The sequence below is a fragment of the Hordeum vulgare genome, chromosome 1H (assembly GCF_904849725.1).
Source record: "Hordeum vulgare subsp. vulgare chromosome 1H, MorexV3_pseudomolecules_assembly, whole genome shotgun sequence".
In the NCBI taxonomy this organism is placed as follows: Eukaryota; Viridiplantae; Streptophyta; class Magnoliopsida; order Poales; family Poaceae; genus Hordeum; species Hordeum vulgare.
In genome coordinates, this window is record NC_058518.1 from 500,912,812 (window position 1) to 500,938,933 (window position 26,122).

Here is a 26,122-nt window from a genome sequence, read left to right on the forward strand (position 1 = left end):
CCTAAACAACTTGCGTCTTGATGTCATGTCACATGATTTAATTTTTTGAATTACAAACAATTCTTAAAGTAAACTTAATAAGTAACAATAATAGTGAATTTCAATGAAAACAACCTAATATTTTTAAATAAAATTATTTTTCTTTTCTTTTGGAAAAAACTTCTTTTTGAAATAACTTTTTTTCCATTTGGAATTTTGAGCATGTGAGAAAACTTCATCGGGCAAGCCCGGGTGAAATCGAGTACCAATTTTTTCTAGTTTTTTTTGATATATTATTTTTTTTGGACGTCGTATTCAAAAGTTATGGCCGTTTATTTTTTTTTCCTTTTTTTGCAAAAACGGTCAAAATTCATATCTCAAAATTTCTATACCGACTAGACACTAAAATCTAACAACATCTCAAAGGATTTTATATTTTGAAGATTTTATCATTTTTGTTTATTTTTTAAAGATTTTATCATTTTTGTTTACTTTCTACAAAACTTAAAGTATCAAGGTTTCAGACGAAAATCCATCTGCTACAAAGGCATTTTTTTAAATTAATTGAACTGTAGAATTTTTTTACGCATTAAATATGCACCATACTACAACATGTTAAAATCTACATAAAGAACTAACTAAAAATAATAAAAAACAACAATTAAATGACTAAAACAACTATATAAGAAAAACAATATTTCTTTAATTAAAATCCTAATTTAAATTATTCTAAAAATAACCAAATAAATCTTACTGTGACAACAATCTAACACATGAGTGGGAGCAAAAAGAATTAAATTAAAAACTATTTGCAAACTCAAGTTATTCAAAAACTGGGTTTGAAGAAAATTTAAACAAATTCAAATTTAAACGTTCAAATTTGAAAACTAATGACACAAACAGAAATTAGACAAAATTTTGAATCTAATGCAAAAAAGAATCAATCAAAAACATCAAATATCCTAAAAGATATAAGCAATTTAAAACATAAACTACAAACAAAAATTTAAAAACAGAAAAAAAATCTAAACACCTTTAGTCCCGGTTCGAGACACGAACCGGGACTAAAGGTCCAAGACACGAACCGGGACTAAATCCTCCAAACCCTTTAGTCCCGGTTCGAGAAACGAACCGGGACTAAAGGTCCCATTTGAACCGGGACTAATGCCCGACCGGCGCCTTTGTCGCTCGAACCGGGACTAATACTAACATTAGTCCCGGTTCGTAAAGGAACCGGGACTAATGTGTTTTTCGAGGTGGGACGAAAGCCCTTATTTCTACAAGTGGATGCTTGTACCATCTCCCACCCACCAAATAATGCCTTTCTTTAGGAGGTCCAAACCAGCATCAATACCTCTCCATACCGGAGACGCGTCAGAGGCAAACACCGTATCTAGAATGTTTCTGTGCGGGGTGTATTTTGACTTTAGTACTCTAGCACACAAGCTATTAGGGTTTTGGATGAGCCTCCAACCTTTTTTTGCGAGTAACGCGATGTTAAACAGATGCATGTCCCTAAATCCAATACCACCCGCCCTCTTGGGTTGAGTCATGCGCTCACATCTTATCTTACCTACTAATAAAGCAAGGATCGCTTCTGCCGTACGTCATTAAGTTTGCCCCTGAAGTTGGCAAAAATTACCCACCAATGCCATCCATAAGTGATAAAAAACGGTTCGGTCTGTAAAGGCGTCGGCGCCACATATGGTTCATGTATATGTTTATCCAATAGAAAATCATGTGAGCACTAGCAGCCAACTAGCTAGAGTCGTTTGCTCCCTCCCAGCCGACCTGAGTTTGATCCCTCCTTCTCCCTACTTTTCTTTGTTTTTCTCGATTATTTCAGTTGAGCTCGGTCCAACTTTTCTTTTCAAATCCTAACTTCAAAATTAAAAATTTATATACAAAAATCACTCAGAATATTGTATACATTCCAAATATGATATTATCTTGCGTGTTAAAAGTTATGTTTATGTTGCACCTTAAACTTTAAGTAATACTTTTCGCCGTTGTTTCTTGTATATATTTCAAAAATTCCTTTATATTTGTGCATAACACAACTGATTTGGCACTCTCAAAGATTTCAAGTAGCTTGTTGTTGTCGTTGATTGTGTGTATGGCGGGTGTTTTTTCTCTTCTGTGGCAACGCACGAGTCCTTTTGCTAGTGACATCCAATGCACTTTTCGATGGCTCTCTTGACCCCCCCCCCCCCCATAAATCACGAATCATCTTCTCGTACTTCTCACAAAATTCTTTGGAGAGTATAAAGACACCCATAGTGAAATATGGGAGGGCATGGACCATAGACTTGACATGTACTTCCTTCGCTGCATCATAACTGGCCAAACGGGCCGGCCCGCCTGGGCCCGATTAATATACGGGTCGTGCCGTGCCGGCCCGCGTGCCCGGGGTCCAGGCCCAAGCACGGCACGTTGCCTACTCGGGCCGGCCTGCGGCACGCTAACTCCCGTCATCGAAAAAACCTCGAGCGCCTCGCCAGCTGGCCGCCTCGAGCGTTGTGCGCCTGCGGCCCCGCTCCCTCGAGCCCCATCCCTCCTGCATCTCCCGCAAATCTCCCTCGTCCCCCCCCCCTCCCGCGGTCCCAAATCTCCCGCGTGCCCGGGGTCCCCCGTCTACCGCCCGCCCCGCCTGAATCGCGGTCCCAATTCCCAAATCGCTCGCTCTCGTGCCTAGGTGGTCGCTCGCTCGTGCCCTCCTAATCGTGCCGTGTCGGGCCGGCACGTGGGTTCGGGGTGGCGGCCCGAGCATGGTCCATGGCGTGCTCGTGCCTGGCCCGGGCACGATTAGGCCGTGCCGGGCCGGGCCCGTCTCGTGCCTGGCCTGCGGGCAGCCGTGCCGGCCCGTCAGGCACGGTCCGTTTGGCCAGGTGTGCGCTGCATAGGCCATGAACCTTCCAGACCAATCATTATAGCGTTTACCAAATCTATCCACGGTCGGTTGGAAGTTCTCGTCCTTCATCCTCCCGCCAGGAGTTGGGAGTCCCAAATATTTGCTTTCAAAATAAGAGGACTCCACTCCCAGTGTTATCTTAATTTCTTCCCAAGTCTCCTCTGGGCACTGTTACTGAAGAGTAACGAACATTTATTCTCGCTCAACAATTGCCTTGTGCCCCTCTGAAAAGAAGACAACACCCTCTTCATCACTTGTGCCTGCTCCCCCGAGGCCTTAAAAAAATATAAGGCTGTCATCTGCGAAAAGGAGATTTGTTATTCCTGGGCAAGTCCTTGCTATCTTAATAGGGGTCACATTACCTTCTCTTGTTTCCTTGTTCATGAGACTGACTAGGCCATCTGCAACTAGGAGGAAAAGGTACGGGCTCAAGGGGTCTCCTTGTCGCAAGCCTCTGGATGGTTTGAATGGAGCCAACAACTCACCATTGCATTTAACTGAATATCTCACAGAGCGAACACACTCCATCACCCATGCTGTCCACTTTTGGCTGAACCCCATCTTATCTAGAATATCTTCCAGAAATCCCCAATCGACCCTGTCATACGCCTTTGCCAAGTCCAGCTTGTATGCACACTGCGTGTCGTGTTTGTTTTCTGCTGTGTTGGATCTTGTGGAAGCACTCAAAGGCAATCGTTGCATTGTCCATAATCATACGCCCCGGTATGAAGCACTGTGTCTCTGATATAATTCCGTCCAAAAAGGGTCGCAGTCGATTAACAAGGCACTTCTAGATTACTTTGTATACTAGTAAGCGTGTACGTACAACACACATCTTAAATGTTAACCAAATGGGATACATGTCAATTAAAAAAGACAATTCCAAGTACATATATATGAATTAAATGGATGCACATCTCAAACGTTGACTATACATTTTAATACTAAAAACAATAGCAACTATACATGAAATTAAACAAATACACAATGTTTTGTGGTGTTGCTCAAGTTGTATTTTCAAAAATGGGATGCCATGTAGTCATGTTGCTCCATAGAGATAGTATTATATCCTTTCATTCTCTCTGATAAGTTGGAAATGAAGAGCATTAGATTTAGTAATACATTTGTTAATTCCAGTGTCATACTTCTTAATGCAACATGATTCAGTAAACAACATGAATTTATCCTAAGAGATCTGTTTGGAGAACAAAATAGAGCTACTATTTACACTCTTCAAGATCCTATACTATAGATTGTTCCCTCTTTTCCTGATGGTAGCATGCATATTTCCCCCACACTCTCAGTGGAACTCTCCATTTCCTGTGATTCATTCAGATTGAAGGGGAAATTGTCAAATAGGTATATAAATACATTTCTTAGAAGCTTAGATCATTAAGTAGGTCCATCTCATTCTGAAAGATACCGTAACTATAACTTGTATAATTCTGAAAGTATATGCATTTTGGACATTGACAAATCAATTGTGCCAAACTATAAAGTGAGTAAACCTGTGGAATAGATGAAAATATATTCAAAATCACACTTGTAAATTGATATTCATAATGCCTTTCACCATGATCTGCGATTATTAAGTATTTCATATGCTAGTATTGCATGTTGAAGTACCAACAGCTCACCTATTGAGTAGTCATACATCTTAGAGGTTATGTTCTTCAGCATCCTATCACAAACCCATGGCTTCGCACACACACCAAATTTTGCATGTTGTGGCAGCAAAACCAGTAATAATCTGCCAAGATATAAAACCAATACAAGAAAGACCTTTATTTTCTCATACATGAATTTTCTTCTTAATTGGATAGACAATTAGGAGAAGCGGTAAGAAATTTAATTGGAATGAAGATAAGATCAAATAATCAATTTGAAATATTTGAAGGATCAAAAGGAGGGAATTCACAATCTCACTAAACCACTATCGAATTCACGAACAATATCTTGTGCTTCCGGGTAAATCTGGGCATGCGCAGCCCGGCCCGGCCGGCCCGATCCGACCGGGCCCGAAAATCCCGGGTCGGGCCGGGCCTGATCGTGCCATCGGGCCGGACTCGACCTGAAAAGTGAGCCCGAAGAGCAGACCGGGCCGAGCTCAGGCTTGCAAAATGTATTTTTTAAGCCTAGATCGGGCCGGGCCTGTCGGGCTTTACCGGGCTTTGCATGTTCGGGCCAGGTTCAGGCCCGATTTGTTAGGCCCGACGGCCGGGTCGGGCCGGGCTCATTGTAACTCCGGCGATGCTTCACTATAGCTCCGACGGTGCTTTGTTGCAACGTGTGCGGAGCTTCAACGACCCCGCATGCTTCACTGCAGCTTCGCAGCCCCTCCGCGATGCTTCATCGCAACGGCGGCGAGCCCTTTCCACTTCATCGGCTGCTGCAATCCCGCGGGCATCGCAATACCGATGACCTGACGGTGTCACGCCCCATCCGGCATGCAACAAGGTAGATGCTGCAATGCAGCTTACCACGCACCCCTCCGCGGCGTCCGTCGATGCTCTGCAGTACCGACCGACAGCGCCTTAGCTGCGGGATGCGAGTAGTTGCAGCCCCGCCAACATCGCAGCATCAGTGAACTAACGATGTTGCGCCCTGTTCAGCATGCAGTAAGGTGGATGTTGCAACGCAGCTTTCCGGCTGCCCCCTCCTCGTCATCCTTTGTTGATCTGTAGTACCGGCCGACAGCACCTCAGCTGCGAGATGCCAACTGCTGCAGCCCCGTTGCCATCACAGCATCGATGACCTCAACGACGTCACGCCCCATCCTACAGCTCGCAGAGTCGATGTAACATGAAGCGTTGGCAATCAGTGGTGGCTGGCCACGCATGAGAGCACCAGGTAGACAATGGCGAAGTTGATTTGGAAAGAAAGAGAAAGGAAGCGAGAGCTAGAGAAGGGGATCGAGCGTGTGGAGCCGACGGGATTGCTTCACCAAAGAAGATAAGGAAGTGAGAGGTAAGTGATGTGACGATCTTGCAGGGACATACGGCGCAAGGCAGAGGCGATTTAACGAGATGAGAAAGGGAAACGTTTACAACCGGTGCACCGGCGGAACGCTCGGGCCGATCGTGTGCGATCCGGGCTATCCATCTGGATCCGGCGGCCCTGCGCCCCTACTATTGTTGCCCCTGAGCTGCTGCCACCCCTATGCGCCGCCGCCCGCATTGCTGCTGCCTGCCCCCGTCGACCGTCCGCATCGCCAGTGCCCGTCCCCGTCGGTCGCCCACTCCGCCGGTTCCAGCCGCCGCCTGTCGTCCTCGTCGCCTGCTGCCATGGACGGGTAAAAGCTTTAAACGTTGTTGAAAAAAGCTTCAGCCATAGACAGAGAAAGCTTCAAACGGCTCTGTCCAGCAAAGAAAGATGCAACCGTAATTGTATTTTGCTACCACCGGCTAACTTTTTTGCTACATCCATCAAGGTGCACGACCTAGCGATGACCGCGCCGAATTTTTGCTGCAACCGTAGTTGCATTTTGCTATTACCGGCAAACTTTTTTGCTACATCCATCAAGGCGATGTTGCGACCTTTGCTGCAACCGTAGTTGCATTTTGCTATTACCGACGAACTTTTTTGCTACATCCATCAAGGCGATGTTGTGACCTTTGCTGCAACCGTAGTTGCATTTTGCTATTACCGGCGAACTTTTTTGCTACATCCATCAAGGCGATGTTGCGACCTCGCGGGACGACGACGATGATTTTGCTGCAACCATTTTTTTGTTGCATCCGTAATCGAAATTTACTACATCGCTGTTTGTTTTTGTTACCATCGATAATTTTTGCTGCATGACTCGATCTGATAGTTAGTGGGATTTGATCTAACGATTCACGACGCGATCGCCTACCTTCGGTGGACGTGCCGGCGCAGATTAATGCCCGATGAGAAATCAATGGGTTGAAAAGAAGTCTTTACCTTTCTACAGTGCGTGTCCGATGGGTTGGCCTGCCAGCTGGCCGGTCCCTAGAGCCATCTCCGCCACTCACCGGACTCCAGAGCAAAGTCGTCGGAACAAGTCTCCGACCGCGACAAGCTCGACGGGATTCAGCATGGGGCCTCCAAATGAGTTGCCGACTGGATGGATACAGCTTGATTGATGGAGCAGGCTGGACAAAACACGACTAAAGAACAGGGTGGAAAAATTGCAAAGTGGTAGTCCGATCCCTACATAACCAACCAATCAATCAGCCCACAGCTCTAACACCAAGCACCCCATCCCCGGCTCCCTGCCATGCCGCCGCCGCCACTGACACTCCTCCTTGCCGTCCTCGTCGCCGGCCTCCAAACCGCCTCCGCCGCGTCATCCTCCCAAACTGGCGCCCTCCTGGCCTTCAAGCGATCCCTCACCATCCCGCCCGCGGCGGCCGCCTTCTTCGCCACCTGGGACGCCACCGCTGCCTCGCCCTGCAACTTCACCGGCGTCACCTGCGACTCCCGCCGCTCCGTCGTTATCGGCCTGTCCGTACGGGAGCGCGGAGTCGCTGCCGCGTCCGTCCCGTTCGGCATCATCTGCGGCTCGCTGACGAACCTCACCACGCTGTCCCTGCCGTCGAACGCGCTCGCCGGGGGCATCGACCGGGTCGTCGCGTGCACGGGGCTTGAGGAGCTCACGCTCGCGTCCAACGCCTTCTCCGGCGCCGTGCCGGACCTCTCGCCGCTGACCGGTCTCCGCAGGCTCGACGTCTCAAATAACATCTTCTCCGGTGCGTTCCCCTGGGCCGCGCTGCCCGCCATGCCAGGCCTCGCCGTGCTCGCCGTGGGAGACAACCCGTTCCTGGAGCCGACCAGTTCTTTCCCCAACGAGGTCACCGAGCTCACCAACCTAACCGTGCTCTACCTCTCTGCCGCCAACATCGCCGGCGCCATCCCGCGGGGTATCGGGAGCCTAGTCAAGCTCGTGGACCTCGAGCTCGCCGACAACAACCTCACGGGCAAGATACCCTCGGAGATCGTCAATCTCGTTAACCTCCGAACACTCCATCTGTACAACAGCTCCCTTACCGGAGCTCTCCCGCGGGGGTTCGGGAAGCTGACGAAGCTACAGTACTTCGACGCGTCCGAGAACATGATGTCCGGCGGCCTCTCCGAGCTCCGATTCCTCACGCGGCTCGTGTCGCTTCATATCTACTGGAATGGTTTCTCCGGCGAGGTGCCCCTCGAATTCGGAGACTTCAAGGAGCTGGTCTACCTGTCACTCTACAACAACAGCCTCACAGGCCAGCTGCCGCAGAGCCTCGGCACTTTGTCGGAGCTGACCTTCATCGATGTGAGCATGAACTCGCTGACGGGTCCGATCCCGCCGGACATGTGCAAGAGCGGGAGGCTGCTGTGGATACTGCTCTTTGAGAATAAATTCTCCGGCGAAATCCCGGCGACCTATGAGAGGTGCACGACCCTGGACAGGTTCCATGTGAGGAGAAACTCGCTCTCCGGCGAGGTACCCCGGGGCTTATGGGCGCTTCCCAACGCTGTAATCATTGACCTTGCAGACAACCATCTCACCGGCGGCATCGGTGACGGCATCGGCAGCGCCAGGTCGCTGGTCAGTCTCTCGCTCGGCAGGAACCGGTTCATGGGCTCCATACCATCGTCGATAGGCAACGCCAGAAATCTCAAGATTTTAGACCTTTGGTCGAACAAACTCTCAGGTAATATACCGGCGTCCATAGGCAACGCAAGGAATCTCGAGTATATAGACTTTTCGTCGAACGAGCTCTCCGGCGCTATACCGTCATCGATAGGCAACGCCAGAAATCTCCGAAATATAAACCTTTCATCGAACAAACTCTCCGGCATGTTATAATTATTACAGTTCTATGCGAGATATGACAATATCACAATACACAGGTACATAAACCAGGTTTTGTTTGAGATTCATGCTACGTTGTGTTTAAAAAAAGTAAGATTCATGCTACGTTTTTATGATACGAGAAAGCTAAAATCTGAACGTTCGGCTTTCTGCAACAGATCCGAATGCCAGATGATGTTCATTTTGAATCTGACAGTCTAAAGACACGATGTGGTTTTTAACGCGAGCGAACCTAGCGTAGCTCCCGCGTGTGTGTAGCCGTTGGTCGCGGTTCTCTCATTGACAGGTAGGTTCCAGGTACAGCCGCCCCGTTTGACCAATACGCACGACCTCCTCGCCTCGTTCGCCTGCATTCAGTCGTCAATTTCTCGCTTAAGCGGGTAGACAGTCGCCTTTTGCAATGCCTCCCCCTGCACATCCTCACATCATCTCCTACATCCGCGGCTGTTCCGGGCGGCAGCGAGGTCTGGTTCCCGGCGGACGGCGGACGTTTTATCGGCAAGGTCCCCATTCCCCATTCCCTCTGTTTGTGCGTAGTTTCTGTTTGTACGAAGCACCGATACGGCGACACTGCGGGTACGGCGATACGGGATACGACAATTTTTAAAAACAGCAATACGACGATACGTCGAACATATGTAAATAAAGATAAAATAATAACAAGAAAAGTTAACATAATAAAATGTATGAGATGCACTAGTAGAAAAAGGGGCTTCCGTCCCAGCTCAATTTACACATTAGTCCCGGTTCCATTACGAACCGGGACTAATGTTAGCATTAGTCCCGGTTCGAACGTCAAGGGCGCCGGTCGGTCATTAGTCCCGGTTCAAAAGGGACCTTTAGTCCCGGTTCGAACGTCAAGGGCGCCGGTCGGTCATTAGTCCCGGTTCAAAAGGGACCTTTAGTCCCGGTTCGAACGTCAAGGGCGCCGGTCGGTCATTAGTCCCGGTTCAAAAGGGACCTTTAGTCCCGGTTCGAACGTCAAGGGCGCCGGTCGGTCATTAGTCCCGGTTCAAAAGGGACCTTTAGTCCCGGTCTCGAACCGGGACTAAAGGGTTTGAAGGCTTTAGTCCTGGTTCGTGTCTTGAACCGGGATTAAAGGATAGACCTTTAGTCCTGGTTCGTGTCTTGAACCGGGATTAAAGGGTAGACCTTTAGTCCCGGTTCGAGACACGAACCGGGACTAAAGGGGTTTTGTATTTTTATTTTTTTCTGTTTTTAAAATTTATTTCTGTTTTAAATTGCTTATATCTTTTAGGATATTTAATATTTTTTTAGTGATTCTTTTTGCATTAGATTCAAAATTTTGTCTAGTTTCTGTTTGTGCAATTAGTTTTTAAATTTGAATGGTTTAAATTTGAATTTGTTCAAATTTGCTTCAAACCCAAATTGTGAATAACTTGAGTTTACAAATAGTTTTTAATTTAATTCTTTTTTCTCCTAGTTATCTGTTAGATTGTTATCACAGTAAGATTTATTTGGTTATTTTTAGAATAATTTAAATTTAGATTTTAATTAAAACAATATTATTTTGCTTATATAGTTGTTTTAGTCATTTAATTGTTGTTTTTTATTATTTTTAGTTAGTATTTTCTGTAGATTTTAACATGTTATAGTATGGTGCATATTGAATGCATAAAAAGTCTGGAATTAAAATCATGCCTTTGTAGCAGATGGGTTTTCGTCTGAAACCTTGATACTTCGAAGGATGATCCAGTTTGTACACGAAGTGCATCCAGTTTTTATTGTAACTCTTTCAACTTTTTAGCACATGACATGTGGGTGAAACTATGATACCATGCCAACTTTCAATCTTTTCAGAGTTCATTTGTAGTGCTTTTCAATTTCAGGGTCAATTAGCTCAAAAAAGTAAGTAAATGCATGAAAAATAACAAATGAAGTCAGAAAATATTGAAAATTTATGATGTGGATTTAAATGGTGTATTTTAAACACAGAAAAACTATGGAGTTTAAATAAGTTCAAAAAAATGAAATCCCTTTGCAATAGATGAGTTTTCGTTCGAAACCCTGATACTTCGAAAGAGATTGTTCATTTTGTATACGAAGTGCATCCAGTTTTTGACGTAACCCTCTCAACTTTTTAGCACAAGCTATGTGGATGAAATGATGATACCATGCCAAGTTTCAACATTTTCAGAGTTCATTATAATTCTTTTCAATTTCAGGGTCATTTAGCTCAACATAGCAAATAAAGTTAGAAAGGGTTAATTCTGGCTTGGTTAACCTTAGTTGTGATTCTGGCGGGGACGGTGCTAGCAAATGTAGTCGACGGGTATGATTGGACTCTTGGCTAAAGGGGGATTCTGAAATTTTCAAACTCTACCCTCACTCGACCGTCTTTTTTAGTTTTGTAGAAAATAAACAAAAATGCTAAAATCTTCAAAAAATAAAATCCTTTGAGATGTAGTTAGGTTTTAGTGCCTAGTTGGTATACAAATTTTGAGATATGAATTTTGATCGTTTTTTCAAAAAAGGGGAAAATGTAAAACGGCCATAACTTTTGCATACGACGTAAAAAAAAGTTTAATATATCAAAAAAAACTAGAGAAAATTGGGAATCAATTTCACCGGGGCTTGCCCGGTGAAGTTTTCTCAGATGCTCAAAATTCCAAATGTAAAAAAAGTTATGGCAAAAAGAAGTTTTTTCCACAAAAATAAGAAAAAATAATTTTATTTAAAATCTTTAGGTTGTTTTCATTGAAATTCACTATTATTATTACTTATTTTGTTTATATTAATAATTGTTTAAATTCAAAAAATTAAATCATGTGACATGACATCAAACCCTAGGTTGTTTAGGATTGATAGCTTACTATTGTCAGGAGAACAACAAGTGCAGACTTGGCAACTAGGGGTGATAGAACCAGGAAGTTAAGCATGCTCGGGCTGAAGCAGTGAAAGGATGGGTGACCGGCCGAGAAGTTAGACGATTTGAAATGAGTAATCTACGCTAGAGCAGTGAGGATGGGTGATTAGAGATTAAATTGTCAAATAAATCAAAGATTTAAAAATTGAAATAAAACATAAAAACAAATCAAAGAATATTCAAAAATAAAATAAGGTACCTTTTTGGGTCAAACAAACAAAATAAACAGACGGATCCTTTAGTCCCGGTCCGTGTTAAGACCCGGGACTAAAGGGCCTGCCCCTGAGGGCACTCCGAGGCGCCCACGTGGAGCACCTTTGGTCCCGGCTTGGAACAGTGCCGGGACTAAAGGTTAGGCCTTTAGTCCCGCCACTAGTGATGAGATCAAAATACCGCATCACTGGTTGCCTAATTGACTCCATACCTTCGTGTTTCTCATTCTAAAAGTCGCACTATCATCAGTGGGGTAACACAGCTAATCGGTTATAGACTGCCACAATCTAATTTAGACTATAATACATATTGACATGACAACATAAAATCAACAAATCTTTTAGAGTTAAAAACTTGAGATTGTCAAATGACAAACATATATAAAGAGCAACCTTAGATTGCACGAGTTGACCAAATAATGGAGGGGTACTACTCTTCTTCCAACGTTTTAAAAGTTTTTTTCTTAATAACGATATAGAGAGCACAATCTTCATTAAGCTCTTTATTCTCATAACAATAAATATATAGAAACTCTCACCTAAGAACATGACGATAATTAAAATCAGCAAGCAATACACATCAATAATGCTCAAATGATGATGGAGAAAGTTAAAAGATGTTACTTGTATCTTCTTCCCTAGCAATAGGAGACAGCAACAACAACAAGTCACAAAAATCAACAAGCAACAAGCCAATAGTATCAACAAGTAATTTTATCCAACAAGCAACATCTTTAGGAAACACTTTTATCCAACTGCTATATTAGTACACAGTACACGTACAATGTCGTGGGTATAAGTCTGACAGTAGAAGTATGGGGTACGAAAGTATATGGGCAGAGTCTTAGCTACGGCGAGGATGTATGAGTTCAGGCCCCTCTACAGTGGAGGTAAAAGCCCTACGTCTCAGTGCTCTTGGGAGCTTTGTGTCGAGTGGATTATAGGATTACAGCAAGTGCCAACCCCCGTACCAGTGGTGAAGGGTGGCTTATATAGAGTGCGCTGCCCTTCATAATGGCCCGGTGGACAGGGGTGGAATAGTGGCGAGTAAATGCTTACGTTACAGGTAACGTAAGCTTTAAATGCTAATAATGGTGTATGAAAACGTATGACCGTTGCCCTCCTGGGAGGTTACGATGTACAGAGTGGATTCCAATCGGTACGTTAGATATGCTCCGAGTGAATTGTCGCCGACTGGATGATGGGGGCGTCCTTAGTTCAGTCGGAACTGTCTAAGGGCCTTGTCTTCTATGAAGGATAGTCCTTGGGTAGGACCTATAGGGTAGACCTATGACCCTACCTTGGGAATATAACCCCATCATTAGTCCCCGAATTGATCGGGGTTGGAACGATGAAGTGATGTCCGGAGTATGGAACCGACTGGTATTGAGGTGACTTTAGCGTTGTTTGCCTCGATCCATTTTATCTTTTCAGCTAGTGATCCGAGTGAATATGCCAGTGAAACGAACCGTCAGGGACCGAGTGCTTCCGCGGAATCTTTCGACGTGACTGGTCAAACTGACAGCGCCGGATTTTTCGGGATCCTCAAATTTCGGTTGTCGCGCGCTCAGCGGGGATGACGACATCGCCATCGAGTAGGTTTTGCCTCCTCGATTACCGTGCCGTTATCTTCTCCACTAACCTTGCAGCGGCCGGTTGGGGGGATAAGATCCTTGGCCCACCTGTAAGTGACCCAGTCGGAAGCCTATTAAAGCCTCCCCGGCGGGATTTCCTGTTGCGTTGCTCATCCTCCTCCCATTAATCCCGCTTCTCCCGCAGCTCTCTGCACACCCCAAGCCACCTCCTGCCTCTCCTCCTCTGCGGATCCGTAGTCCTCGCCATGACGAAGGGGCAGACCAGCAAGCTCGAGGCGCAGAAGAAGAAGAAGAAGGGGGCGGCCTCCACTCAGCGGCGGCAGCGGGCGTTGCCTGCGGGCTGGATCCAGGGGGACTTCCTCCCCTCCTCGATGACGGAGAATGACGTGCTGGAGCTGGTGGAGCACGGCATGGTCGCCAACAAGTCATGGAGGCTGTCGGAGGGCGAGACGGAGCCGGCACCGAAGGAGGGGGAGCGCATTCTGCTGCCCAGCCACGTGGCCCGAGGTTTCTCCTTGCCTCCCCATCCTTTCTTCCGAGGTATCATGAATTACTTCGGGGCGCAGCTCCATCACTTTCCTCCGAATGCAATAGCTCATCTTGCCGCGTTCGTCACCCTTTTGAGTGCTTCATAGGATGTCCTCCCCACTGGGGGCTCTTTAAATATGTCTTCTCCGCTAGATCCGAAACTGTTAAAAAGCTTAGCCAGTCGGACGATAAGACACACATCCTCCAGCTCTGCGGGGGTTTAGGCTTCCAGAAGAAAACAAAGAGTAGCTATCCCTCCCTCCAGCTATCCGAGCCAGTTAGGAACTGGCAATCGTCCTGGTTCTATTGCCAGGACATTGCTTGTCCGAATGCTTCGAGTGAGTTGCCACCTTTCAGTTTAGACCGTACGGGCCCTCCCAGGAAGCTTGCGCTCTCTAAGGGAGAAAGAACCCAGATCCAACCTTTGGTTGACGCGCTGATAGCCGTCGTCCGGAGGGGAGTCACCGGCATGGACCTGCTGGAGACTTTTCTGGGTCGGCGCATCCAGCCACTGCAGGCCCGAGACTACGCTATGTGGCATTACACGGGGCCCTCGGATACCACTCGGTCTCATCCAGAGGACGTGAGCGGGGAGACTGTGAGTGCGTGGGTCCGCAGCATCACAGGCACGTGTGATAACCCCATGGGAGCCCGGTGGGTGAAGCCCTTCCGTGCCGAAAATCCTCCTCCGAATGAGGTGAGTACATGTTGTCGAGTGCTTTTAACCTTCTGAGCTTTATTGCTTTTCTTGTATCGCTGACTGACGTTGCCGACTGTGTTTTGTGCAGGAGTGGACGAACTGGCATTCTGCAGTCTCGAACGGGAATCCAGTCGAGGAAGAGGAGGGCAGCATGGAGGGCAACGCGGATAGCGCCGAGTATGTCTCTGACAGTGGGGAGACGGAGGAGGAGACGGAAGAGGAGTTGGAAGAGAGTGGAGAGCAGAGCTCGTCGCCCTCACCACCAGAGCACCGAACCAAGCGTCGTCATGACCCCGCTGCTCTGTCGTCTCCTCCCGCGGCTCCGAGTGCTCCGCCAGCTCCTCCCGTGGCTTCGAGTGCTCGGAGTGTGAAGAGAACCAGGGGTGCTTCTGCCGAGCCTGTGAACCAGCCATCCAAGGTGGCTAAACCTAGTGGGCCTAAACCTCGGAAAGCCTTGCCCCGGATGAGGATCGCTGTTCCGGTCGCCTCAGCGTAAGTATCTTTACTCTTTCATCTTCCTTCAGTATCCGATTGAACTCCTCTTTTTGGGAACTCATGTTTATCCGTCGAGTGGATTTCACTCAACAGAGCTGCTACCTCCGCCACCTCTCTGCCGCGCCAGGACGATGATCCCATGGACACTGATAACGCCGCCACGTCCCAGCAAGGTATGTTGTCACGACTCCGAGAGCTGTATTACTGTTTCGCAAGTGCTGTCTTTGATCTTGACCTTTTTGTCTAATTTTATTTTGTTCAGTCGGGCCTCCTTCGGAGGTGATCCATCTGGACGACGACGACCAAAGGAGGTCGGAACCAGCTTTGGCGTCTGTCCCTGGGGTTATCCCATCTGCTGCCAATCCCGCCATGAACGTGCCGCCGACTGAGATGGTGGCCCTCACGGCGGAACCGACTAGAGCAGAGCTCGGGATGCCCAGGGAGTCTTCTGCCACGCCGGGTCCGTCGGCTGTTCAATATGACGCCCGACGCCTCCCGGAAGACCAGGTGGGAGCTGCCAAGGATGCCATGGTGCAGGTGGAGCTGATGGTGGGCGACGCCAAGGGAGCGTACGACTCCATCGCGTCCCTGTACAAGAAGAGCTTGGAGCTTCGGGGTGATATCCGAGTAAGTGCGCTAGTAAGTGTTTACATTCCTCTTGGTACCCACTCGGGGTTTCAGCGATATACTCGGATACAGTAGGATGATTTTGCAGTGGGTTCACTCCGAGTGAACCAAGTGGGTGTAGTCCCCGAGACTTCTGCCGAGTGCTTGCGCTGGAAGTTGTCTTTATATGTATTTTCCATAATCTGTACAGATCAGAGCTGATTTGCCCGAATGGTACCAGTGGGGGCACGCCGAGTGCACCCACTGGGTGTAGTCCCCGAGAGTAGTGTTACTCGGGTCGAGTAACAGTAATCTCATAGTGTTGTTGGTTTGCTATAGAGCTCAATAGGGCCGACCTGTTTGAGCTTCATGCCAGTGGGGTCACTCTCAGTGAACCCACTGGGTGTAGTCCCCGAGACCGATGTCGATTGCTTGCATCGGCAGGGGTCTGAAGAATTTTGAGCTTTGATTGTTTTGTCATATCTGTCGAGACTTTTTCCTTGTTGAATGTGGCTAATCCTCCCTTTGTGTCTCTTTGACAGAAGACTTGTGAGATGGGATCGGCGTACAATGCTCTGAAGGCTGAGAAGACTCAACTTGCTGCGGACTTGGAGGTGGCTGTGAATGACCTGGCTGGCGTGAAGAAGGCTCTTGCTGACAGAGAGAAATCTTTGGAGGAGTCTCGGGAGGCTAACAAGGCACTGCTAGCCGAGGTAGAAAAAATGAAGAGGGAGAGATCCGAATGGATGGGCCAGCTGAAGGTGATGAACACTCGGTGCAGAGCGCGGGAGAACTACGTCAGCGACTCGGCGAAGAAGATGGTCGCTCTGCTTGGTGGTAAGTTCTTGTCAAGTGCCTTTTGACTTTGGAGTTCACTCCGCGCTTATTTTCTGCTTGTCTTTTCTTTGCAGATTTCTGTCGGGACGTTGAGGCTGAAACAACTGAAATTGAACGGTCGCTTGTTCCGAATGTTCCACTCGGCGATGAAGCTAACCGGGACATGCTCCGAGCGCATTCTCGCCTTAATAGGGTGGGCCCTTTCATTGGTCACCTGAGAAGAGTTGTCGGCCAAATCGACACGGAGCTGTGGTCTGAAGATGACTCCCGGAACGAGATAGAGGGGTTGATGACTCGACTGGAGGACGTTCCAAGCAGAGTGCGGGCATGGAAGAAGTCTGCCGCTCGGTGTGGTGCGGTCGTGGCGCTATCTCTGGTCGGAGTGCACTGCAAGGAAGCTCGCGAAGACAAGTTGAAGACGTTGTAGGTCGCCACCACCAAGAAGCTTCGATTTGAAGACTTCATGGAGACCTTCCTCGACACAGCCACTCGGATTGCAGACGGAATCGACCTCGACACCTTTGTGGAGCCTGCCAGTCCCGGCGACGCTTGATAAACTTTATGCTGAACGCACATTTACCTCGGTATGTCGAGTGGAATCTGTATTAAACTTTGGCCACTGCTGTTGGCCGGTACATTCGTGGTTCGGTGTGGATAAACTTGATTCACACCGAGCCGACTGATCGTAGATCCAACCTGAATTCGAATCGGATCTTTTGCTCTTCTTTCGCTGAGTTTTTTTTGACACGATTTTTGCTCGTGGTTTTTGTTTGGGCATCTCTTGGTGAAGCCAATGGAAAACATGCAGAGCATGTAGTTGTCAGTTTTCTTCACATCCACATGAGCCTCAATGAGGGACTGCTAAGCCTTCGAGTGTATTTCGAGTGCCCACTCGGAGGAAGCTTTTTTACTTAGGCGACTCTGGTTCGCATCTAAGTCTCCGAGTGCGACTTGAAATGCACACTCGGAGCAATTTGTTTACTTAGGCGACTCTGAGTCGCAGCTAAGGCTCCGAGTCTGACTTTTGGTGCACACTCGGAGCGAGTTTTTACTTAGGCGACTCTGGGTCGCGGCTAAGTCCCCGAGTGTGACTGTTAGTGCACACTCGGAGCGAGTTGTTTACTTAGGCGACTCTGGGTCGCAGCTAAGTTCCCGAGTGTGACTTCTCGTGCACACTCGGAGCGAATTGTTACTCATGTAGTTGTCAGTTGTCTTCACATCCACATGAGCCTCAATGAGGGTCTGCTAAGCCTCCGAGTGTATCTCGAGTATACACTCGGAGGAAGCTTTTTTACTTAGGCGACTCTGAGTTGCAGCTAAGTCCCCAGTGTGACTTTCCGTGCAAACTCGGAGTGAGTTGTTTACTTAGGCGATTCTGGATGGCAGCTAAGTCTCCGAGTGTGACTTTTAGTGCACACTCGGAGCGAGTTTGTACTTAGGCGACTCTGGGTCGCAGCTAAGTCTCCGAGTGTGACTTTTCGTGCACACTCGGAGCGAGTTTGTACTTAGGCGACTCTGGGTCGCAGCTAAGTCTCCGAGTGTGACTTTTAGTGCGCATTCAAAGTGAGTTGTTTACTTAGGCGACTCTGGGTCGCAGCTAAGTCCCCGAGTGTGACTTTTAGTGCACACTCGGAGCGAGTTTGTACTTAGGCGACTCTGGGTCGCAGCTAAGTCTCCGAGTGTGACTTTTACTGCACACTCGGAGCGAGTTTGTTTACTTAGGCGACTCTGGGTCGCAGCTAAGTCCCCGAGTGTGACTTTTAGTGCACACTCGGAGTTGATTTTTTAGACTGGAGTCTGCAAACGCGGAAGAATTTTGAACCGGCAAGAAATCAATCTGCTTTGTATTACTTCGATGATACTTGTTCTTTACATTGCCTTCGCCGGCGGTTATGTGTAGAAACGATTCAGTAGATCTCCATTCCATGATCGCGTCTCGTCCGTTTCCCTGTCAAGGTTGTAGAGTCGATATGCTCCGTTGTTCAGCACCTTAGAAATGATGAACGGTCCTTCCCAGGCGGGAGCCAACTTGTGTGGTCTCTGTTGATCCACTCGGAGCACCAGGTCGCCTGCTTGGAATGTGCGGCTCCTGACGTGCCGCGCATGAAATCGCCGCAGATCTTGTTGATAAATTGTTGAACGGATCAGTGCCATCTCGCGCTCCTCTTCTAAAAGGTCCACTCTGTCTTGCCTGGCTTGCTCTGCCTCGGCTTCGGAGAAGAGTTCGACTCGTGGAGAGTTGTGAAGCAAGTCACTCGGAAGGACCGCCTCTGCTCCATAAACAAGGAAAAATGGGGATCGCCCTGTCGATCTATTCGGAGTGGTGCGGAGGCCCCACAGCACCTAAGGCAGCTCGGTGACCCATGCGCCGGCGGCATGTCCAACTTCTCGCAGGAGTCGAGGCTTTAACCCTTGAAGAATAAGTCCATTCGCTCGCTCTGCTTGCCCATTTGTTTGGGGGTGCGCGACGGATGCAAAATTCACTCGGATACCTTGGCCTGTGCAAAAACCTTTGAACCTGTCCGAGTCAAAGTTTGTGCCATTGTCGGTGATTATGTTGTGCGGAACCCCGTATCTGGCGATGATGTCTCTGATAAATTTGATGGCCGTAAGGGCATCAAGCTTCTTGATAGGCTTGGCTTCAATCCACTTGGTAAACTTGTCGACTGCTACCAGCAGATGAGTGAATCCTCCTTGGCCTATCCTGAATGGTCCGACTGTATCTAATCCCCACACGGCGAATGGCCAAGCAAGAGGGATTGTCTTCAGCGTAGACGTTGGCTTGTGGGACTTGTTTGAATAGAACTGACAACCTTCGCAACGGTCGACCATATCTTTTGCCATTTCATTCGCCTGCAACCAGAAGAAACCAGCTCTGAATTCTTTGGCGACGATTGCTCTTGAGGAGGCATGATGACCGCAGGTTCCCGAGTGAATTTCTTCCAAGATTAACTGCCCCTCCTCAGGAGAGATACACCGCTGAAGGACGCCTGATACACTTTCCCTGTATAGCTGGTCATCAATGACGGTAAAGGACTTCGACCTGCGAACAATCTGCCTAGCTTGGACTTCGTCTTCTGGTAACTCTTGTCTCATGATGTACGCAATGAACGGCACAGTCCATTCGGGAATGACAGATAGAATCTCCATGATCAAATCAACCACAGCGGGGACCTCGACTTCAGTCTGATCTGTTGAGCTCTTCGGTTGTACTGGTTCTTGTGTAAAAGGATCTTCTTTTACCGAGGGGAGGTGTAGGTGCTCGAGGCAGACATCACTCGGGACCGGTCTCCGAGTGGATCCAAGTTTGGCCAATTCATCTACTGCTTGGTTTTTCAGTCGGGGAACATGATGAAGTTCCAGGCCTTCGAACTTCTTCTCGAGCTTCCTTATTGCGTTGCAGTATGCAGTCATGGTGGGGTTCCTTACATCCCACTCCTTCATTACTTGATTAACCACTAGATCTGAGTCGCCATAGACCATCAGGCGACAGACGCCGAGTGTGATGGCCATGCGCAACCCGTAAAGGAGAGCTTCGTACTCTGCTTCGTTGTTGGAAGAATCAAAATGGATCTGCAACACATACTTGAGTTTATCACCTTTTGGGGATATGAGCACTACACCGGTGTCGGAGCCATTCAACATCTTGGACCCATCGAAGAACATGGTCCAATGAGCCGAGTAGATGTGGGTCGGTTGCTGTTGTTATACCCATTCTGCTATGAAGTCAGCAAGAGCTTGAGACTTTATAGCTTTCTTGGCTTCGAACTTGATGTCGCAGTATAGCATCTCCATTGCCCACTTTGCCACTCGGCCTGATGCGTCCTGATTGTGGAGAATTTCCGACAACGGAGCATCAGATATGACAGATACCGAGTGGTCTTGGAAATAATGAGCCACCTTCTTTGCAGTCATGTAGATCCCATAAATAAGCTTCTGATAATGGGGATACCTCTGCTTGGAAGGAGTCAGGACTTCGAAAACATAATATACTGGCCGTTGAACCTTGTACGCTTTGCCTTCTTCTTCGCGTTCGACTATCAGAACGGTGATGACGACCTGATTAGTAGCCGCGATGTACAGAAGAAGGGGTTCTTTACTGAGCGGGGTAGTAAGAACCGGCTGGGTGGAAAGCAGGGCTTTGAGGTCGTCGAATGCGATTTGGGCTTCGTCTGTCCACTCGAAGGTATCTGACTTCTTCATGAGTCGGTACAGAGGTAACGCCTTCTCGCCGAGTCGAGCGATAAACCTTCTCAAAGCCGCTAGGCAACCTGTGAGCCTTTGAACATCATGTACTCTTACCGGTCGCTCCATTCGGACAATGGTCCCGATCTTTTTGGGGTTGACATTGATCCCTCGTTCGGAAACGAAGAAGCCGAGTAACTTCCCGCTGGGAACGCCGAATGAACACTTGGCTGGGTTGAGCTTGATATCGGACCTACGTAGGTTGGCGAATGTTTCTGCCAAGTCAGTCAGCAGGTCGGAACCTTTGCGTGACTTGACGACGATATCATCCATATATGCCTCCACATTTCGACCGATCTGGTCTAGGAGGCATTTTTGGATCATGCGTATAAAAGTTGCTCCTGTATTCTTCAAACCGAATGGCATAGTGATGTAACAGAAACACCCGAATGGGGTGATGAAGGCTGTTTTTAATTCATCTGGACCATACAGACGGATCTGATGATAGCCCGAATAGGCATCAAGGAAGGATAAACGCTCGCAACCCGCAGTCGAATCAACGATTTGATCAATGCGGGGGAGCGGGAAGTGGTCTTTCGGACAGACCTTATTGAGATGCTTGAAATCGATGCACATACGGAGAGACTTGTCCTTCTTGGGCACCATGACAACATTAGCGAGCCACTCGGAGTGGTGTACCTCACGAATGAAGTTGGCTGCCAAAAGTTTAGCCACCTCCTCTCCGATTGCTTTCCTCTTGTGCGCGGCGGACCGACGCAGGCGTTCTCGGACGGGCCGAGCGGCAGGATCCACATGCAGTCGGTGCTCAGCCAACTCCCTGGGTACACCTGGCATGTTAGCAGGCTTCCATGCAAAAATGTCCCAGTTCTCACGGAGGAATTGGATGAGCTCGGCTTCCTATTTTGGATCAAGGGTGGTGGAGATGTTTGTCGGGGCGGCGACATCGTCCGTCGGGTGGATGCTGACTTTCTTCGTGTCTCCCGCTGACTGGAATGCGGGCTCGGAAGCTGGCTTCTTTGAACGCATCAGGTCAGCGGGGTCGGCGGTCTTCTTGTACTCATCCAGCTCGAGTATAGCCATCTGATGATCGGCAATTCTCGACCCCTGTTGCAGACACTCCTCGGCCCGGTGCCGATTGCATGTGACAGTAATCACACCTTTGGGACCGGGCATCTTCAGCTTCAAATAGACGTAACATGGACGGGCCATGAAACGCGCATATGCCGGACGGCCCAGAATCGCATGGTATGCACTCTGGAAGTCTACCACCTCGAATGTCAGCTTCTCCTTGCGGAAGTTCTTGTCAGAGCCGAAGACGACATCCAACGCAATCTGGCCGAGTGATTTGGCCTTTCTTCCTGGGACGACTCCGTGGAACTGCATACTGCTCTCGCTAAGTTTGGACATCGGAATGTCCATTCCCTTGAGAGTGTCGGCGTACATGATATTCAAACCGCTGCCGCCGTCCATGAGGACTTTGCGCAGCCTAACCCCTTCCACCACCGGGTCGACGACCAGAGCCTGCCTCCCTGGGGTGGGTACGTGTGCTGGGTGGTCTGACTGATCAAAGGTGATCGCAGTCTGTGACCACTTGAGGAACGTGGGAGTGGATGGGGTTGCCATGTTTACCTCCCTGTTGACCAGCTTCAGTCGACTTTTGCTTTCCACATCAGCAAAAATCATCAACGTTGCATGGACTTGGGGAAACGGATCCTCCTTGTCCTCATCATCCTGCTCGGTGTCCTTCTCACCCGGCTGTCCTTCGCCTAATCCTTGGATCAGGAGGCGACACTGCCGAGTGGTATGCTTCGGCAATATGACATTGCCTTCTTCATCCGTCTTCGTGTGGATTGGACACGGTTGATCTAGGATGGAATTTCCTGACTACCTCTTCTTGGGGGTGTACTGTGCTTTCCCCTTGCCTTTGAACTTGGCATTTGTAACGGCTGCTGCCTCTGCATGCGGAGTGGATTGAGCTTTCTGCTTCTGCTTCCGACTGCTGTTCCCATCTCCATCGGCGACTGACTTATGCTTGCCGCTACGTATGCGGTCCTCCTCTTTGCCATTTGCATAGCACGCGGCTATCTCCGTCATCTTGCTCATGGAGATGTCGCCTGTCCGACCAAACTTCAGGTCCAGATCTCTGTACCGAACGCCTGCCTTGAAGGCGCAGACTGCTTGGTGCTCTATGACGTTCTCCACCGTGTGGTAGAGGGTTGTCCAGCGCCAGATGAAATCACGCAAGGGCTCGTTTTGCTTCTGGACACAATGCTGAAGCTCTACGAGACCAGCAGGGCGTTTGCACGTACCCTCGAAGGTCCTGATGAAGACTCGGGCCAAATCTGCCCAACTGTAGATGCTTGACGGAGCTAACTGGTTTAGCCAAGCTCGCGCCGAACCGTCGAGCATCAGTGGGAGATGTTTCATGGCGACATGGTCATCTCCGCCACCGATCTGGACCGCCACTCTGTAGTCGTCCAACCAAGTTTCTGGTTTGGACTCTCCTGTGAATTTGCTGATTCCCATCGCCAATCGGAAGTTGGGAGGGATGTCAGCTGAGCGGATGGCCCGACTGAAGCACTCGGGGCCAGAAACAACGGTCCTGCTTCCACTCGGACGGTCTCTATCGTGACCATCACGGTGGGCTCGACTTCTGTCGACCTTCTTCTGGGCGAGTACCCTCTTGCATCAGGCCTTGGATCATGCGCACCACTGCCCGAACGACGATCGTCGTAATGCCGGGGCCCATAAGGCCCACTCCGCGGAGGAGTATGCGAACGGCGACGATCTTCGGGATGAGACTGAATGGGAAGCGGATTCCGACTCGGGTCCCTGGAACGGCTGCCCCCTCTGCGTCGCTGGTGAGAGTCGGGACTGAAAACCGAGCGATGTGTGTTCGCTTGAACAGAACTGTTGTGGATCCTGTTGTGCGACTCGGAGACCGCCGAATTTTGCTGCTGCGCCGTATGCAACAAGGCGCGGATCTGCTCGATTCCTCTACCAGCCTCTGAATCAGTCGGCTGGAGAGAATCGGCTATCCTGGCGGCCGCAGCCAAGTTGAGGATAGGTGTGCGGAACACCTCGACGTTGCTCTGGCGAGTGCGTCTACTGGAAGAGCGATGGTGCTAACGACGAGCGCCGGATGATTCTTCGAACTCACGCTCGTTCCGCCCAGTCCCGAGGGGACTTTTGTGGGAATCGGCCATGAGAACTTCGGCTGCAGGCCCGCGACCCGGATACTCGGAAGGTAGTTCAGTCGGAACTGACTCCAAGCACTGGGATGACGGCGGGACCACAACCGATTCAAGCACCGCCACTTGAGAGGACGCGTTTTGTCGCGCCTGGGCGTGTCGCACCCAACGCTGGAGCCGCGGACGACGGGATCGCTTGCTGCGGCGCGTGACGGGGGCGAAGATCGACACCGGGGTCGATGGCTGGAGAAGAAGAACACCGCAAGGACTGGCACGGAAGTGCGTAGCCCCGCGACTGTGAAGCGCCTCGACGTCGAGGGGCGCATCCCGAAGCCATGCCGAATCGTCGGCGATGAAGGAGAGGGCACCGAAGAGGATCTCATGACCCATGCACAGATCTCCGCCAGACGACATGACGAAAATATGAAATCACAAACTCGCCGGAAGTCGTTTAGACGCCTGCCCCACGGTGGGCGCCAGCTGTCGTGGGTATAAGTCTGACAGTAGAAGTATGGGGTACGAAAGTATATGGGCAGAGCCTTAGCTACGACGAGGATGTATGAGTTCAGGCCCCTCTACGGTGGAGGTAAAAGCCCTACGTCTCAGTGTTCTTGGGAGCTTTGTGTCGAGTGGATTCTAGGATTACAGCAAGTGCCAACCCCCGTACCAGTGGTGAAGGGCGACTTATATAGAGTGCGCTGCCCTTCATAATGGCCGGTGGACAGGGGTGGAATAGTGGCGAGTAAATGCTTACGTTACAGGTAACGTAAGATTTAAATGCTAATAATGGTGTATGAAAACGTATGACCGTTGCCCTCCTGGGGGGTTACGATGTACAGAGTGGATTCCAGTCGGTACGTTAGATATGCTCCGGGTGGATTGTCGCCGACTGGATGATGGGGGCATCCTTAGTTCAGTCGGAACTGTCTAAGGGCCTTGTCTTCTATGAAGGGTAGTCCTTGGGTAGGACCTAGGGCAGACCTATGACCCTATCCTGGGACTATAACCCCATCATACACTATCTATATAAACAGATGAACGATACATCAAGTTATGAACAATACTCAGTGGCGATACTTCAAGGATACCCGTATCGCCATTTTTTTCTTTTATTTTTAAATTGAAAAAGACGATACTTCGGAGATACCTGTATCGAAGGCGTATCTGACGTATCGGTGTATCGGCGAAGTACAGAACGGCGATACACAAATTTTTGAAGTATCGGTGCTTCGAGGAGTTTCTCCCTTGTGCTCCCTCTCAGATTTTATTGTTGTCGCCCTATGTTATATATAAAAAAAAGTCATTTCTATACAAAGAAAAATACACTTGTGCCAATATCATTGAAACATGACACTTCATATGTAAAAAAAGTCACTTATGCCAAATGGTGTTTAGCTATTATCATGCATAGGAAATCTCCTCTTTTATTTACATATAAATTATCACGGGCATTTTTTTATGGTTACCAGTAGCATGGTGTCTGATCTTGGCTACCTACTAGCAAACCGCCCACGGGTTCTTGCATAGTATAACGAGTCATGTTAACCTCTCCCTCCTGGTGGTGAAGAATAGAAAGAAGCCAAACTCATGAGGGCTTTTCCTCAAACCAGAAAAAGATCCGCCCACAGATTGGCAAAACCACACTCCCTTGTTTCCAGCTTAATGGGGGATTCCTTTAATGCTTTCCCTTCAAGGGAAAACTTCTGAAAGATGCCCAATTCTGAAGTTTGTTCAATACATATGACCGGCAATGAGAAAAATAAATGCAATAGCTAAATGATGGTGAGCCATATTAGTCAACCACAAACTTTGTGTTTGTGGATGGAATCCCCCAAGAAGAGTTAGAACGGTGGGAGTCGTATTTCGAATTGACCCGGGGTCTAATCTAGAAATGGTAAATCATATTTGACCTTCAAGGTTAAGTACTTCTACGAGACTATCAGCATCTTATCTGGATTGATTCACCAGGTGCTTGATGCTTGGTTTACCCGGGTTATATTGCTAGAAATTATCAGTGGCATGTTGTTTGTACCTACCAGCATCATGGTGCTTGATTTTTTTTATCATGTGCATAGTGCTTGATTTTATTAGGGGCTTGATTCTTTTATTTCTTATCATGGGCTTAGTGCTTGGATTAGCAGGGTATAGTGTTTTCTA

The 26,122-nt window shown here is 48.6% G+C and overlaps 1 protein-coding gene across 1 annotated transcript; it reads left to right on the forward strand.

The window, feature by feature from the left end:
* Positions 1-7,042: 7,042 nt before the first annotated feature.
* On the forward strand, positions 7,043-8,776 carry LOC123419699 (receptor-like protein kinase 7). Its single transcript, XM_045107208.1, has one exon. The coding sequence runs from the start codon at positions 7,131-7,133 to the stop codon at positions 8,700-8,702; it is 1,572 nt and encodes a 523-aa protein (XP_044963143.1). The 5' UTR covers positions 7,043-7,130; the 3' UTR covers positions 8,703-8,776.
* Positions 8,777-26,122: the final 17,346 nt, after the last annotated feature.